Consider the following 18,004-nt stretch of genomic DNA (forward strand, 5'->3'; position numbering starts at 1 on the left):
CCTGCAGGGGAGTCTGCTCGTCCTCGCCCCTTTTTATTTAATACTTCCTCCTAACACTGAGTTTATTGTTTATCTGGAGCAAACACAACACAGACTTTTCTTTGGACGCTTCTTAGGATTTTCAACCATAGCTTCCTCCTGCTGCTCTCTAGGAGTGGTCTTTCCCTTTCCAGTAAGGCAAGGGAAGTTTTACTGCTTTCCAGGAGACTGCGAAATACAGAGACTTGTCCCTCATGGCGATAGTCTTATTGAGTGTTGTGTAAACTTGTTTGGCAAAGGCTTGAATATAATAGACACTTATTCATAAGTAAAAGTCCGGCCCTTGGTGACATATTAAGCAAAATGCATGAACCCGTGTCCCCTCTGAGCTTATTGACAATCAGAGTGTGAGAAAAGGAGAGAACCAAAGAGGATTTGTGCAGTAAAGCCAAAACGATGACTAAATAATTTTAAAAAAAACATCCATAAAGCAGCCAAAAAAAAAGAATATATATATTTAGGATATATAATAATATATTTGACATTCTATAAAACTAATGGTATTTTTTTGTTGTTGAAAATAATAAAAAGAATGCACTACAAGGATGTCTTAATGCAAGAAACATCTGACTTCACCAAAAACAAAAAGGGGGGGGCTGGCATTTTTCCGTGGCTTTGTCATTATGAGGGATTCATTTCACACTACACATGTGTCTCATGGTTAATATGAAAATGGTGATCAATGTTGATTAACGCAGTATATGATTTTATTAAGTAAATCCAAAATGTTTTTGGAATAAATATAAAAGCTTGAATAAAACAGCTGACACGTCAAATCTCAAATTTGACTCAAAGGTCGCATCTGGCTTTAAACAGGTGGTTTTGAAATCTTATAATATTTGTAAATATGAGATATTTGTAATGAGAGAATCTCTTTCTCAAGGAAAATGTATTTAGGACGTTTTAAAAAAAAAAAAAAAGGGGGAAGCGAGATACTTCTCGGCCTTCCTTGGATTGAATATATTTTTGTGTACTCCTTGTTGTATTATCTTTCTCTAAAAACAGAAAACACTCATTTTTTTGTATGTGCTATAGTTGTGTGTCTCTATGATGATAATATCAAACCTACGTGACGGCATGTGAATAGAGAATAAAACTAACTTTCTTTGCAACCTATTTTCAGACAAATGTAGGTCATGTGACGTAGTTGTTATCAATTTAAAAGAGTCCTGATCAGAGGAAGCACTTTGGTAACGCACACAGGCAGAAAACATCAGGCCTTCGAGAGACGGAGATAAAGAGAAAGGAGGTCAGATTACCGGTACTTGAAAATACGTGAAATAAGACATGCAATTTCTTAGAGTCCGTGTGTGTGGGAGGAAACACTAGATGGGTCCAAAAACACTGACCAGAAAATGTTTCTTGGCTTAAAACAGATTGTAATACATTTGAGAGACTCATATTCTGCAGCACCGTACTTAAATGCGGACAAAGTAAACGAACAACGATCTTCCTCTGTTTCATTGATTCGTCTACACGTACTGTTAAGGTAGTTCACCTTTTGAAAAACTCCTTCCATGGAGATTTAAAGACACTCCGTGTGATAAGTGTTGAGGAGTACACAGGGATAACTAAGTTAGATTGAGTATATGCCTTTATATTATTTTTTGAGGCATCACACATCGGCGGATTTGGCTGGATCTGAACTTGCTTTCTTTACAGTTTTTATTTGTACCCGGTATATGCATGGTACAGCGGACAACAGAGCCTTTGAAACTTTGTATCTTAGACATGGGTACACATTACAATACAGAGGTCACTGTGTGTGTTTGTCCATAACAGTTCTTCAAATGTGTTTTTGCATTTTCATTATGAGTGGACAGGATTTTTCTTGATAAAATAACTGTGTTCTGTTTTGCAGGAAATCACAGAGGCAGCCACTAAGTCAGAGTGTGTTGGACGTAGATGAAAAAATGAAGTCACGATAAGTATACGTGAATATCTGAGAACGGATACTGTAATACACAGCTCTGTATGCTCATCATCAAGATACCTCACTGAGTCAGCATGGTTCTGCTTTTTAAATGCATCAGGCATAGATAATGTCTTTCACAACAGTTGCGCAATCACAACGTTTGCTCAAGGTAGAGTGTAATATTTTGAGTATTATGTAAAGGATTTTCCTTCGTACAAATCACTACAATGCTCAGAGTCAGGATAACATTGAAGTGTGAGAAGAACACAATTTCTAACTCCAACTCGGATATTCTCTTCCAAACTTTAAACTTTTTACCCAAATCCTGCAATATGCGTGACGATGTATGATTCAATTCATTTTGCTTTAAACTGGAATTTGCGCCATAATAGCTTCCGATCTTCTAAATGTGGTCCAACCACAAAGGAAAACAGTAACTCAGAGCAATGCACGCCGTGTGTAACTTTGATGTTCCTGTTAAAACTTATGATGTGCTTCAAGTGGGAGAAAATAAGTTTGACCAATGGTTGGTTTTTATCTACAAGGCTGATCGACATTGTTTAGGGAGATTTAATGAAATTGATATGTATATAACAATGTGGCTAATGTATGAAAAACACGCCTAGACTACTGCAACTCCCTCCTGGCTGGTCTACCTGCATGTGCCATCCGACCTCTGCAGCTCATCCAGAATGCAGCGGCTCGTCTGGTCTTCAACCTTCCTAAATTCTCCCACACCACACCGCTCCTCCGCTCCCTTCACTGGCTTCCAGTAACTGCTAGAATCCACTTCAAGACACTGGTACTTGCGTACCATGCTGTGAATGGATCTGGCCCTTCCTACATCCAGGACATGGTTAAACCGTACACCCCAGCACGTGCACTCCGCTCTGCATCAGCCAAACAGCTCGCTGCACCCGCACTGCGAGGGGGACCCAAGTTCCCATCAGCAAAAACACGTGGGTTTGCTATCCTGGATCCAAAATGGTGGAATGAGCTCCCCATTGAAATCAGGACAGCAGAAAGCTTACACATCTTCTTCAGACTGAAAACTCATCTCTTTAGACTCCACTTCGAGAGATAGAATTACTAACAAAGCACTTATATACTAATAAAGGACTGGCTTATCTAAAGCCAGTTGAGTAGCACTTGAAATGTTTTAGCTCTATGTACTTACATGATTCTGATTTCTTCAAGTCTTGTTGGTCGAACACACTTATTGTAAGTCGCTTTGGATAAAAGCGTCAGCTAAATGCAATGTAATTTAAATTCAAGCACAAACACATGTTTATTTATAAATCTAAGAAATCAAGTTAAGTCCACAAAAAAGTATCAGGAAGCTGAGCATGTTTGAGAACGCAAAGATTAACAAGGCTATCTTACAGAAGATCGAGGAAGCAAAACATAGCTATATCCTAAAATACACCAATGTTAACTACAGATATGTATGAGATATAGTGACTCAAATCGCAGGTCTAAGGCCTAGTTTGTGATGCTGTGTTGCCAGGTAGATGTTTTGGAGCCAGCAAACATCAACATTAATTAGATTAAAAATAATAAGGCTTCAAGCTTTAGTTCTTCTAGACACATTTTACACTACTCAACAAAATAAAGTCATTCTAGTTTGAATCACTATATTGGAAATTTTTCGCGAACTGATTCCATGCCTAAGTGTGAATGTTTGATCTCACAAGGCTTGTGCAAGAGTTAACATGTCGTTTTTTACTGTGTGTTTGGTGCACCACAGTCTAGTTCTACTGTAATTTGGTTACTTATCTATCATATGCATCTGTTTCAGTACTTCCTTTTTCTGCTGAAACTTTAATCCCCAAGCATATTATACACATATAACTCAATCTTATGTTTCCTAATGGCACATTTGGGAGTATTTGTTTCTACCTATAAAGGTGTTTCAGGATGATAGGTGTATACTTAGCAATTTGGCAATGAATATCAAACATACGTTGTTGTGGTCGGCGGTGCAACAGACTACATTTCGAAATGCCCTCGCCGTTAAGACATGTGTTGTGCAGCAGAAGTTATGTGGCATTGCTCTTCGGTGCAATATTACATCAGGTACGTGACAGTGCGTGACACAGTGGTGAAATATTGTCACGCTAACAGACTTCCCTTGCAGGAAAGTGAAGTCTGGTAGTCAGTTTATGTTAAAGTTGTAAATCATTAGTGATCACCTTACTAAGTCTGCTAGAGAGAACGGCAGCAGAGCTTTGTAGTTGTATAAAGTAGATGTTCAAAAGTTCTTTAAACCTTTTATGATTATTTTTCTTATTTGTATATAATGATCATTTTGTCTTGCTTTTGTTGGCCTTATGTTTATCCTTCTATCTATTGGTATATCCTTTGTCTGCCAAAGCACTCGGTAGAATCTCTTTTTAAAGTGACCTTTTCCCCGTTGAAGGGTTACTTTATCCAAAGCAGGGGTCAAAAAGAAAGTGTAATGTGCTGCACTGATTGTTCAACCCTTTGGGATTTGTTATATTGGGTTGTATGAATTAAATTGACTTGATGAAGGTGTAAAAGGATATTTAAATCAATCTAACCAGGGCTCGACAGTAACGGTTGCCAGGTTGCCATTGGCAACCATTCAGAAAAAATGTCAACCACTTCTTGGACTTTGGTTGCCATCAGAGGCAACCAGTTTATAACAAAGAAATAAGGACAGCAAAATGTGCACCCCAAAATAGATCAATGTAAATTATTTGTTGTATTAAGAGTGATATTTAAATATTGTTGTGACCAGTCGGAACCTGATACTTAAGTTGCACGTGCATTGGTGTGATTACGGAGCCAGAAAGCCATGCACGTATACTCGCGTGCGCGGTGCGCAGTGTGTTTGTTTTACAAAAAATGGCGAAGCAAATTAAGTTGTTTGACTGTGGGGTAAAAAGTTCGGCCAACCCGTCAACATCTCAAACGAATGTTCAAAGCGATTCAACTGATAAAGCGCAAGGTGAACCCGAACAAAAACCCATGGATGTATAATAAGAACTGGATACAGCGTGGGAGGCGGGGTCTCGTTCTTTCCTATGAGAGCTGCTCATTGGCACATGAAGACGAAATGGCCCAACTTTTGAGAGAGCGAAACATCACAGATTACCCGTCATGCCTGGCGAGAGCATGCGCAGTTGAGTTGCCCCTTAAGCCCCGCCCCCCGAGCTCCCACTCTCGGCTCACTAGAATGAATGGAGAGAGAAAATAAATCTAGATTCGGCTTTTAGTGCATTTCACAACTTTAAGGACTCAATGATTCTAATAAGGGCTATAAAATAGTTCATACTGGGTAGTTTATTTAGTTTTTTTAAAGTATCCGCTGATTTACAGACGTCTCTTTCCCCATGTTAGTCAATGGGGAAAAGTTGTTTGGGCCGGGTGACGTCACGGACTGATACGGAAGTTGCAGTGCCGCCGTTTGGACACGAATGTTGGGCACAGAGTCCGGCGCTCCTCCTGGGGGCTTGATTGAACCCACTTTACCACCATTGAGAAAGTGTGTACTTGATCATGACTTCATTCTATTATTGGCAACTTTGTTGATAAATACTTCCATTGAACGGGTGTTGAAAGAGCGATGTTATTCCCCAGAGCAGTAGTTACACATTTTAAATGAGAAATAACTGTAGGACTAATGAAGGTATTCTGATTCTGTTTAAACGACACTGGCTGAAATCCCAGAGAAGCATTGTAATACTTCGATACAGTGCCAGAAATATTTGGGAAGCTCAGTGCCGTTTGTATTGCGAAATTTTTGTTGGCATATAACTTCAACTTTCATCAGAATGAACTGAATTTTTATTCACTACAAAGCTGGAAATGAATAGTGAATGATGCACAAATGAGTCCTAGATCCTTGAATTTAGTTGCTGTTTTTGATTTCATTGTATTGAGGTCGATGGGTTTTTTGAATGGGTTTTTGGTTAGATTATTAAAATATGTTCGGTGGGCACACAAGTTTAAGAGATTCTGCCATATATCTGACTTAGCAAAACGATTTGGTGTTACACACTTCAATTTGCAATTCTCCGCAACAATCCAAAGGGAAAATCTCATGGGCTCTTTTTGGAAAATATGAACTTCTAGGTCGGCCTACAAAAATACATCTTCCTTGCAAACTTTTATACACAAGCGTGAATATAGGCTCATAATCCTGCTGCTTCCTGTTGTCCTCAACCTTAACCCTGCGGAACATAATTAAAATGTAAATGAATGCGGTACCATCAGTATACAGTAGTTTGTCATTTTCCTTGATGCACAATTGTTCTCATATCGTCACTGTCTCCAAGAATAAAACTAGACATGTGCAGGCATGATGGTTTCATATGGGCAGACACCTGAGGAATTTCACAATTATTTCACCCTATTCTGCTGGAAAACACCTTTAACTGCCAGTTTCCAGTTACAACGTCATGTGTAAAACCAAAACTGCAGTGTATGCCCCCTTCTCTTATCACTTACAGTAGATCGAATGAATCAAAATGCCATGCAACTGGTTACAACATGCATTTGTTATGTTGTAGTCTGTGTCATTAAAGCCTCAAAGTTTAAACCACACCTCCAGCTGACACCAAATATTTCCTCTCTGAAGGGTCGGAGGCAGTCTCACATAAAAAGGGCTTGCACGCTGACTGAGGAAGGGTGTTTTTTTCTTCTCTGTATTCAGTACTTTTTTCAGTTCATGCTGTGTGTACGGTGCATGGTTCCTCAGCATGTTTTTTGCACAGACAGAGTCTCCAGGATCACTTTGAGGATCTAACAAGCCGACTGTTGAATTTGACGGATCCCAGTGAATCAGTGCCTCAGAAGAAGATTGCGGGTAAGAGGCAGCTACCACCAACTCCAAAACAAAAAGGATTTGCCCTGCTTGGCAACACATTTCACCATTATGCTTTCAATTGCTTTGGCATAACGTTAAATAGGACTACTTTGACATCAACTTCTTCTACTGCTTCTCAATGACTTCTTATGCACCAGAACAAAACATGTCTGTGAATTCAACGATTGACCACTGCAAAGTACCCAATAAGTTCACGTATGAAGTCCTCTCCTGGGTGATGATTGGAGAGTTCGTGCTGGGTCTGCCTCTCAACCTGTCGGTCCTCTACATCTTCATCTTCAGGTATGAAGTCACAAAATCTCTCTTTTAATGCCTATTTACTATTTTCTGAAATAACTCAAAAAGTAGGTCGGTAACGCCTTCAGGGAGGGGGACATTTTAAACTTAGCCAAAAGCCTTGAACTTGCTGCGTGATTTGTCAGCTGGGATTACCCCTTCTTTCGGCAGTAATTTCGATGACAATATCCCCCAAAAACACCCCAATAAGGGCACTTGGGGATAGGATGGATTAATCCAGATAACTACCAGTATTACTTTCTATAACCTGGAGGACTGACAGTTCTTTGAAAGAAAGCTGAAATAATGTCAACGTTAAAATTGGTCAAGCAGTTGTGAAGAGCGTCTAGCCGTCTGTGACTCAGTCAAGTTGTTTCTTGATTCAATTAATGAATAACTGTCGATTCATGACTCTTTGCAGGGAAATGTAATACGTGCATGCTCAGTCAAGTGACTAGCAGAAAGAAAATAGGGGCCAGTAGTTAGATCCAGATTGGGTTCTTATTTAATGGCAAAAAACTCGTTAATGGTTCATTTCAGTTGTCTAGGACAGCTTATTTTAGGTTAGTGAACCAATTGTACTTAACGTGCTGAATCACTAACCTGCATGTTTTCAATACACTTAACAATTATAAAGATATTTTAATTATTAAGAATTCAAAAGCAAATTATTAAATATAAAAACAACCACATGAATGTTAAATAGTTGTTAAAAAGGTTTTAGGCTGATTAGGGTAGTCAGACATCCATTGCCATTTTTGGAAGCTATTTTGAAATGCCTTGCAATTTCACTTCTTTAAAACATCACTTCAAAATCAGACTATATTTAACAATTGAATTGACGTGACATTATTTTCCAACAAGAGGAGCACTGTTTGTCTTGAGATAAACTGATGCATCTATAGAACATAGCGTGCTGTGGGTAAAGATCATATCTGAGAGCCGGAGCTTCAGCATGCATGCAGATATGTTAGTGTTTTCTTTGGCACGATTGTACATTTCTACCACTAAATTATACAGTGCAAAAAGAAGAAGCAGGTGAAATAACAAAATGATCATAACCCTAGATTCAAATATGCATTAATATGCTGATAAAGAACTCTTTCTGCACAGTGATTCCCGTTTGAGTCTTCATAAATTACATTAAGTAGAGTGCTTCAGTTGGATGAATTGTCAGACTATAGCCACGCAGAGATTCTGTGCATTTGTATAACTTGAGATGCCGAATAAATAACAGCTTGTCAATGGCTTCCTCTTTCAGGTACAAGTTCTGGAAGAACAAAAGTATCTTCCTGTTCAATATTGTGGTTGCGGACTTCTTGCTGATGGTCATTCTTCCTGCCAAGGTTTACCATTACCAAAAGGGCCAGAGACGCAGCCCAATTAACGCCGAGTGTAAGACGATGCACTTCATGCTGTTTCTCAACCGAGGGGCCAGCATCGCCTTCCTCATCACGCTCTCCATCGACCGATACTTCAATGTGGTTCATCTCGGGAGGAGGAACTTTGTCAAAGTGCTGAAGAAAACGCCTCAAATCTCCATCCTCATCTGGGTTCTCTTGCTGCCCCTCACCATCCCCACTATGGTCAAAACGTTTGAGTGCTGCAACAGCCACGGCCGTAAAGAAGAGACGCCTTCTCACGATGTGACGGACACCTTTAGAGAGGTACTGTTTGGATTTATTGTGTTTTGATTTGCTATATTGCGGGGAGGCTATGGCTCAGGACGTAAATGGTTGTCCTCCAACTGGAAGGTCGGCGTTGACCCCAAATTGCTCTTAATGTGTGTGAATGTGTGTGAATGTGTGTGAATGTGTGTGAATGTGTGTGAATGTGTGTGAATGTGTGCAGCCTCTGCCTCTGTATTAATGTGTGTGAATGTGTGTGAATGTGTGTGAATGTGTGTGAATGTGTGTGAATGTGTGTGAATGTGTGTGAATGTGTGTGAATGTGTGCAGCCTCTGCCTCTGTGTGAATGGCTGAATGCTGACCTGTATATTTAAAGTGCATTTAGGTGTTGCAAAGATTGCTATAAAGCAATATAATTACAGTCCATTCAGTTCGACATAGCTGTAAAATATTTTAGTAGCTAAAAAATGGAAACAAAAAAGGCCATAATGATAACGATGTGAGCATGAACAAAAGCCCAATATATACTCTGACATCAGAGAGTTAATCCTACAAAAGCTTTCAACAATAAAAAATAATTTAACTATTAACAGTTCCTCTTGCATTTAAACAAACTTCCTATGAAGCTGCCAGTCATTACAGGTTTTTGCCCTAAGGTTATTTCAACACCCTGTAAATCCGAGAAGGATTTGGAGCTTGCAATAACATCTTAAATTCTGTCTAAATGATATTGTATGTGACTATCGAATAAAACAGAACACTCCCCTTGTTGTTCCTGTGTTTTGGACTGTGAATCAGACAAAACAAGACAAGAAAAAGCATGAAGAGTTGACTTTGTTTCAATATGAGTCACAAACCTCAAAATCCTGACTCCAAATGGCTCCAGAAGGCACGTCCACAGTATGGACATATATGTTGTTTCAGATATAAGCTCATTGACATGTAATGTGACCCGAGGCCTGTCTGTAGGTACATTAGTGTTATTTTTCTGTGTTGGGTGTCATACTCAAAGTCACTTCTCTTTTCAGATCGTCTACTTCACTCAGATCATCATCCCCTTCATCATCCTCGTCTATTGCACTGTGCGCATCGTGAACCGGCTGCGGAGGAAGACCGTGGGCGAGAAGACCAAACTGAGGCGAGCCGTGCTGGTGGTCATATCGGTCGTTGTCGTGTTCGCCCTCTGCTTCCTGCCAAGCACTATAGCCAGAGCGGTGCTGCTGGCCGTCAGGCTGATGGACTTGCAGGTCGAAGAGGACGTTGTGGTTCAGGTGTACGACAGCCTCATGGTGCTGTCTTACAGCGACTGCCTGCTGGACCCGCTGGTTTACTGCTTTTGTAACTCAGGGTTCAAAGACGCTTACATTTCCACCTTCTGTCCCCAGTTTCTACAGAGGAAACTGTTGAAAGCTGACTTTGGATTGGGAATAACAACCACAACAATCACAGCAACCATAACTATGAATTCTGGTAATAGAACTGTGTCCTTGCCGATAGTAGAGAAATGATCATGTATATCCCTTCGGGGAGTTTATTTACTGAGAGTTTATTTACTGAGAGTTTATTTACTGAGAGCCAAACCACTGTTCCACAAAGGTGTTTTCAGCAGATTACACTTTTTCTCAGAAAACATTGGATATTGCGATACTGATAAATGCAATTGACTCTAAGGCTGAAACACATCAGGCACGAAAGTTGCCAAGTTCCTTGGTACTATGTGCACACCCACACACACACACACACACACACACACACACACACACACAAACACACACACACACACACACACACACACACACACACACACACACACACACACACACACACACACACACACACACACACACACACACACACACACACACACACACACACACACACACACACAAACACACACACACACACACACACACACACACTTGTTCTTTGTGGGTTACTTTCTGCATGAATCGTTACAAACCGTTTAATAACATTTTTGTGGAACTAAAGAGACTATCTTTTTTAATATTTCAAGAACCAATAATATCTTTTTGCTATTTTTGCGTGTGAAATTAACATTCATATATGCTCAATAATGTGTCATATTAAACGTACTACTAGAGAATCAGTATAGGCGACTGGGCAATATGGAGAAAATCCGATATTTTTGATCAAATACCACATTGTTGATATTGTTTTCGATTTGACTATTGGTGCGTTCATAAAATATTGACATAAAGAGTTTTATAATGAATAGCCATCATTAATCAGTAATGTAGATATGATGACTTAGTGGGTGCATGCAAATCAAAGATATCAAATTCACTTTCCAGTAATGCAGCCTTTAAAACCAAGAAAAGACAACACCATATTACGATATTATGATGACGACATCTAGTCTCATTGAACAATATATTTACAATCCCCAGCCCTAGTCTGTACACAACGAATCAGAAATTGATCAAAATCTCAAATGTGGACTATCGCTAACCAAGTTGCAGGAGGTGCAATCTTATTTTCGGAGAAGAACATTTTTAAAATAAACTTTTGAATAACATTTTTAGAACTGCAAATTGTTTACTGTGGAAGTATCTGCAAACAGTTTGGGTGTCTTTATGTGGATTATCAGGGACATGTACTCATATAGCTCATGTCATGTGGCTGCTTCCGTTAGAATGTAAAATCCAATAAGAAAAAAATTGTTATAAGCGCAAAGCATTTTTTTATATTTATTTTTTTATTATATTATTGAGTTTATTGGATAAAGGCATTTTAATTTATGAGCATATATTTCAAGCCAGGATTTAGGGTTATAGGGCATTTCAGTTGTGATTGCATTCTACCACAAACATGCTCTGCAGGTACTTTTACAGTGTTTGCAAAACTCTCATGTATCACTCAGGAAACTCTATATCTCTGCATTCATCGTCATTACCTCAAACCAGTTTCATCCGTCCTCATTGAGATTGACCATCAGTGAACAGTACATTTCAATATCTCACAATTTCTGCTTCAAAGTGTTGGAATGCATTTCTTCCATTGACTCGTTTTGTTTCCTTTCTTTCTAAGTCAGAGTAAGAACTAGCCTTTCTGTATTCTGTTTCGTGAAATGAGGTCATGACTCATAATGTCAAACCTACGTGGACTGCAAAAACCTGGAAGGTTGTTTTAAACGCTTGTCATTAAGGCTGTATACAAACATGTGATGTTGATTATCAAAAAAATAATTATTTGTATAAGATTGAGGCACCGACTGGGGATGTTTGTATACTGCTGCTGTAAATAAAGAGAATTCATGTCTTGGCAATGCAACGACATGCAGAGCTTTTACTGTGAAACCACATCCCTCTTTTTTCTAATGGTGTAACGTTATCCCAAGCAAGTACTAAAACCAACACGTCTATATCTCCTCTGTACACTCCCACATCTTTGCAAATGTGGACATCCCCCCCCCCCCCTTGTGCAAAGGTGTTTTCAGTCAGTTTGTCATCAGTTTGTACCAATTGTGTATACTGTATGCAATCTGTTGGAAACACAGGGTATATGCAGAAATCCTTAAGTCAGATGGAAAACCTTTTAAGACCTTTTTTAAGAGCCTTTCCTACATTTGAAGACCTCATCGCCACTTGGAGTTGTAACCGGTTACCTTGGCGACACACTTTACCTCACATTGACTATATACAGTATTGATTGTCCTTCCTCCTTATCTTCCAACCATGCCATAAATAAACTACACAGAATCACAATACACTACACAATGATTACATTCAGGCAGACTGTAGAATACAACCTCTTCGGACCATTTATATACTTATTGAAAACAAGCTACAAAATGTAAGGAAAATGCACTTTAATACTTTTGAATAGCCTTCATTTTCGCTAAATTGATTTATCAACTTTTAATACTTTTGAAGACCCCGTGGACCCCCTGAAACAACATGAAGTTATCTACAAAAGGTAAAATACAGCTAACTAACACGTATGGTTGTCTATCCATTTCCTAACTCTGTCTTTCTTAAACCCTTTGTGTTGACACATTAGTGGCTCATTTATCTTTTAATAATGTGGGAACATTTCGAGGTGTGTGGCCTTAGCTTGAGGCAGTCTGTGTGTTGCAACAGGAGAGATGATGGTGGCTGTCAAGTTGAGGGTAGCAGAGCAGAAATATCACAGCAGCAGCAACAACAAGAGAGAAGAAGTATGAAAACAAAGACAACAAACTCTAAACATCGAGAAACACTGAGGTGTTATCGCTGCCACAATCTCTGCAGATTGGCTCCACGCCCTGTCTGCCTTTTTCGTTAATACTGTAATGGCTTAACGGATAGTTTGGATTGTTTGAAGTGGAGTCATCTGAGATCATTATTTACAGCACGCCCCCGGTTTGGAGAAGCAGAGAGGAGTTACTGCATATAAGCTAAGCAATGTGCTCCTGTAGACGGGGGAATCATGCAAAACCTATTTTAGCCACCTAAAAGAAAGGCCCATCTATTTAGAATATTTTTAGTTTGTTTATTTGTGTTAATGTTTGACTTTGGTGAAGCAGAACTATCCCTTTTACAATATGGGTTTACTCAGAAAAGGCTCAGATGCAAACCTTAGGATTTTAAATATCAATAGTGGGATATTTATACAAAAGTTAATCAGAGAATTGTTTTTCTTTTTTAATGAAGCCCTATCCGTGAGTTGGTTCTGTTCAACACTGACCTGTTTTCATTAGAGTCCCCTTTTTGGATCGGCTCGATTCAACGCTGAAACTCGTCATATGGATGATCTGGAGCCTAGAAAGAGACGAACATTAACATCTTGACCAAAGAAACAGAACATGCCTCACAACTGAAAAACTAATCTGAAGTTCTACTGCTATCTAGTGGCCAGAAGCACAACATAAAAAAGGGGCCATACCCGATTACGGAGCAGTATTGTAAACAATAAATCCTTGCACTATTGCATAACACTTAATCATCGAGTCCCATACAGGAAGCTGAGCCTTAATGTCGGTTTATTATCAGCTTGTATAACGTGTTGTGCTGTATTTAGAGAGAGATGTGTTGGAGCTTACTGTACATATTTTCTAAGAACAAAATAAAAGTAAACTGTGGCTTCAGACTGGTTGTTTTGTGTACTGAAATCGGTAGAACTCAGTTAACCTTACTTTCATTCCAACCTATTTTCAGTGAAGCGTAGAAAGCTTATTGACGTTATGTATTTAAATTTCTTCTGATAAAAGGTTGCATTTCACTATTCGTACAGTACGTACCTTCGCAAAGCTTGTCCAAGGCAGCAGGGCAATCGACCGCAGGCTGGAAACATCAGACCTACGACAGAGACAGAGATAAAGAGAGATGAGAAGCAGATTACAATGTGAAAGAACACATGCAATTTCTAAAAGTCTGTGTGAGTGGGAGGAAACACTAGATGGGTCCAAAACCACTGACCAGAGAAAGTTTCAAAATTATACATTTGAGAAATTCATATTTTGCAGCACCTCGCTCTAAGTGCGGATAAAGTCAACGACTGTAAACTATTTAAGAATAAGCAAGAACATATGATTGGATTACTAAGGCGTAGTCCACACAGGTACTTTGTGGGTTGTGTTTTGGCTCTAAATGCATGGTGATGATAGGTCACTTAAGTAAGGACCTTTTGGGGATAACATACGTTTTTGACATTGTGCATGTTTATTAGCGCTTCATTTGCATTTTCATCATGACTGGACAGGAAGATTACATCAGTTTATAAAAAGCACCTGTGTACGTGCACACATGATGCATGAAAAGGTACATTAAAAACATCTGGTGTGTAAAACAGAAAGTGTAAAGGGCATGTCACCTTCTCTTATCCCTTTAATCGGATTGATCAAAATGCTATGCAACTTGTTAAGAGACATGTTTCCTTTCTTTAAACCACACCTCTAACTGATATCAAATATTTTCTGAGAGGTAGTCGCATGAAAAAAACATCACTGTAAGGATCTAAGAAGCGGGCTGTTCAATAAGACGGATCACAGTGAAGGGCCTAAGGAGAAGATTCTGGGTCCAAGGCAGTTACTACCACCTCCAAAACAAAAAGGGTTTTAACTTGCTTGGAAACACCTTCAACCCTTATCCTTTGCTTTGAAACTGCAGAAAAAAGGACTACTTTGACACACCAAAACATGTCTGTAAACTCAACGACTGGCCACTGCAAAGCTCCCAATCTATTCACATATGAAGTCCTCTCCTGGGTGATGGTTGTGGAGTACGTGCTGGGTCTGCCTCTCAACCTGTCGGTCCTCTACATCTTCATCTTCAGGTATGAAGTAACACAATCTCTCTTTTAATGACTATTTACTATTTTCAAAAGTGAGTAGAGAAAGCCTTTGGGGAGGGGAAAACGTTCAACTTGTTTACGTTATTCTTCAGTTTGGTGTTTCCCGTCTTTAGCCTCTCGGAGTGATTCAGACACTAATACGCCTCCAAAGAAAAGTCAACGAGGTCACTTGGGGATAGCATAGATAGAGACATCCACGTGACTCTGACCTAATATTAATTATGCCAAAGTTAAAATGTTTACATAGCTTTGAAAAGCTTCTCATCTACTGTGACCAATTAAAGTTGTTTCTTGGTTTATTAAATGATCCGCTGCATTTCCTGTCTGGTTGCAGGAACAGATTCATACAACTAGCTTTGAGTCAATGAATCAAATCCTATTAACACATTGAATCACCATCCAGAGTGCTCTAAATACACACTAAAAGGATTGATAGATAAGAAAGAACAACGAATACATCAAGCAAATAAAAAACGAAACATTAAACAAAGAAATACACAATCAAAACATCAATGTTAAAGGGATGTTATTATTATAAAGGCTTATTAAGTATTAGGGTAGGCTGTACTTAAAACAGTGAACTTGCTACACATAAGAACCATACTTCATTTAAATTGACTTCTCACTAAGTGCAGTTTTAACCAGATGATCCGTGTCTGCTAATCTTGAGATAAACTGATAAAGTTGTAGAGCATAGTGTGCTGTGATTAAAGATAATCTGCAGGAGAGTCAGCAGGCAGGATGCACAATTGCATGTTGCCACCATTCAATTATACATCGCAAAAAGATTTAAAAAACGGCAATAACACAAAACTCATAGTCCTGCATTAAAACATGCATCAATGTGCCGAAAGAAGATTTCTGCACAATAGTTATTATTCAAGTCTTCATGTTTTAAACAATAAGCAGAGTGCTACAGTTTAATGAATGAATTGTCAGATTAGAGTTGGGCATGGATTCTGTAAAATAAAGCCAGGAACCGCAAAATAATACTGTTTTGTCAATGGCTTCCTCTTTCAGGTACAAGTTCTGGAAGAACAAAAGTATCTTCCCGTTCAATATTGTGGTTGCGGACTTCTTGCTGATGGTCTGTCTTCCTGCCAAGGCTTACCATTACCAACATGGCCAGAGACGCAGCCCAATTAAAGCCGTTTGTAAGACGATGCACTTCTTGCTGTGTCTCAACCGAGGGGCCAGCATGGCCTTCCTCATCACGCTCTCCATCGACCGATACTTCAGTGTGGTTCAGCTCGGGAGGAGGAACTTTGTCAAAGTGCTGAAGAAAACGCCTCAAATCTCCATCCTCATCTGGGTTCTCTTGCTGCCCCTCACCATCCCCACTATGGTCCACACCTTCGAGTGCTGCAACAGCTTGAGAAATGAAACTTTTCTAAACGATGTGACGGACCTCTTTAGAGAGGTACTGTCTTAGTTACTTTTCTTTGGATTTGCTTTAGTGCGCAGTGCCTGATGCTCAGGATACAGAAAGCATGTCGACCCGACCTTGGGCAACATACTTCAGCCCTATTTGCTCCTGATGGCCAACAACAGTGTGTGAATGTTAGTTTCCTTGAACAGGTAGCACCTTGTATGGCAGCCTCTGTGTGAATGTCTGTCAATGGGTTAATATTAGTTATGCAATGTACAAAAAGGCCTTAATAATTACGGCTATTTTATACTCCAATGTTAGAGAACCAATCTTACTAAAAATTTCAACCCTGAAGAACTGTGTATCTGTATGAGCTGTCTGACTCAAAGTCACTTTTCTTTTTAGATCGTCTACTTCGCGCAGATCCTCATCCCCTTCATCATCCTCGTCTACTGCAGTGTGCGCATCGTGAACCGGCTGCGGAGGAAGACCGTGGGCGAGAAGACCAAACTGAGGCGAGCGATGCTGTTGGTCATATCTGTCGTTGTCGTGTTCACCCTCTGCTTCCTGCCAATCACTATAGCCAAAGTGGTGCTGCTGGTTGCCAGGCTTCAGAAATGGCAGAGCGAGAACGTTGTGGTTCAGGTGTACGACAGCCTCATGGTGCTGTCTTACATCGACTGCCTGCTGGACCCGCTGGTTTACTGTTTCTGTATCTCGGGTTTTAAAGATGCTTACATTTCCACCTTCTGTCCAACGTTTCTTAAGAAGAAACTGTTGAAAGCTGAACAACCACAATAGTAATTACGAATTCTAACTAAGAAATTCCTGAGGACACTGAAAAACACCAGTCAGGTTGTCTAAACGGCCAAATATTAACAAAGCATGGATAGACGACTTCTCTGTGCAGTGTTAATTCTGCTCTGACGGCTCTGACTCATCAATTAAGTTGAATGGTTTCATCTGAAGATTTTTTGTTTTACCGACGCTGATTAAAAAATACTTGTCTGCTTCTTTTGAAACTCATGTTCTTCCGTGTTTTGATTGAGAAATTGAAACCAAAACCCATGTTTTCTTTCCCAAACTCACTTCAATTCTAAGTCTACTGTAAATATAAAGAAAATAAGAACATATCTTAAAAAAAAATCAAGAGCGGTGCAAAGTACATCATCATCCATAGCTGTTTTTAAGTGTTCAGTAATGGACTTTTTCCTTAATTCATTGAAATCTGGTTTAAAACTGAAAACAAATACATACTTGTTGCATGATCGGATTTATGGTCTGCAGTTTTGCTCTCCTCATTTGTATATCTGCAGACATCGTTGGACAACACTCACTCAGTTTTCAGAAGACCATTCCAAGATTGTATTCATCTGAATGTCACCATCTGCAAATATTACAAGTTGTTAAAAAATTAAAATGCCACAGAGCAATGATACTATGTGTTTTCATTTTCAGAATTAATCTAATACATGGGACAAACCAAATTAATCTAAAATGGTTTTCCACTTTTTTTTATATATACAGTATATAATTTTTAAAACCAAACTAATATTCCCACCAGAAATATCAGTTAAATATCTGAGTGGAAGTGAGGTGCAGCTAGCTTTGTCAAGGTGTAACATTAGCATAA

The 18,004-nt window shown here is 39.3% G+C and overlaps 2 protein-coding genes across 3 annotated transcripts; both read left to right on the plus strand.

Moving 5' to 3' along the window:
• The first annotated feature begins 6,587 nt into the window (after nucleotides 1-6,587).
• On the plus strand, nucleotides 6,588-12,028 carry LOC307016025 (12-(S)-hydroxy-5,8,10,14-eicosatetraenoic acid receptor-like). Of its 2 annotated transcripts, XM_079645074.1 has the most exons (4): nucleotides 6,588-6,785; nucleotides 6,944-7,088; nucleotides 8,344-8,749; nucleotides 9,740-12,028. In XM_079645074.1, the coding sequence occupies exons 2-4, from the start codon at nucleotides 6,952-6,954 to the stop codon at nucleotides 10,217-10,219; spliced, it is 1,023 nt and encodes a 340-aa protein (XP_079501200.1). In that variant the 5' UTR covers nucleotides 6,588-6,785; nucleotides 6,944-6,951; the 3' UTR covers nucleotides 10,220-12,028. The 2 variants fall into 2 exon arrangements, with proteins under 2 accessions (XP_079501200.1, XP_079501199.1); XM_079645073.1 differs by having other exon boundaries at nucleotides 6,588-7,088.
• A 2,636-nt stretch (nucleotides 12,029-14,664) lies between these two features.
• LOC307016027 (12-(S)-hydroxy-5,8,10,14-eicosatetraenoic acid receptor-like) lies at nucleotides 14,665-17,356 on the plus strand. The gene is made up of 3 exons (XM_079645075.1): nucleotides 14,665-14,984; nucleotides 16,023-16,422; nucleotides 16,777-17,356. The coding sequence occupies exons 1-3, from the start codon at nucleotides 14,848-14,850 to the stop codon at nucleotides 17,170-17,172; spliced, it is 933 nt and encodes a 310-aa protein (XP_079501201.1). The 5' UTR covers nucleotides 14,665-14,847; the 3' UTR covers nucleotides 17,173-17,356.
• The last annotated feature ends 648 nt before the right edge of the window (nucleotides 17,357-18,004 follow it).

Source organism: Notothenia rossii (genome assembly GCF_949606895.1).
Source record: "Notothenia rossii genome assembly, chromosome: 8".
NCBI lineage: Eukaryota > Metazoa > Chordata > Actinopteri > Perciformes > Nototheniidae > Notothenia > Notothenia rossii.

What these genes read in the sequence shown, in the direction of transcription:
- LOC307016027 (XM_079645075.1), top strand. Translation starts at nt 14,848, where the DNA reads ATGTCTGTAAACTCAACGACTGGCCACTGCAAAGCTCCCAATCTATTC. An exon ending in CTCTACATCTTCATCTTCAG is followed by an intron (nt 14,985 to 16,022) that starts GTATGAAGTAAC and finishes TTCCTCTTTCAG; the next exon opens with GTACAAGTTCTGGAAGAACA. An exon ending in TGACGGACCTCTTTAGAGAG is followed by an intron (nt 16,423 to 16,776) that starts GTACTGTCTTAG and finishes TTTTCTTTTTAG; the next exon opens with ATCGTCTACTTCGCGCAGAT.
- LOC307016025 (XM_079645073.1), top strand. Translation starts at nt 6,925, where the DNA reads ATGACTTCTTATGCACCAGAACAAAACATGTCTGTGAATTCAACGATT. An exon ending in CTCTACATCTTCATCTTCAG is followed by an intron (nt 7,089 to 8,343) that starts GTATGAAGTCAC and finishes TTCCTCTTTCAG; the next exon opens with GTACAAGTTCTGGAAGAACA. An exon ending in TGACGGACACCTTTAGAGAG is followed by an intron (nt 8,750 to 9,739) that starts GTACTGTTTGGA and finishes TTCTCTTTTCAG; the next exon opens with ATCGTCTACTTCACTCAGAT.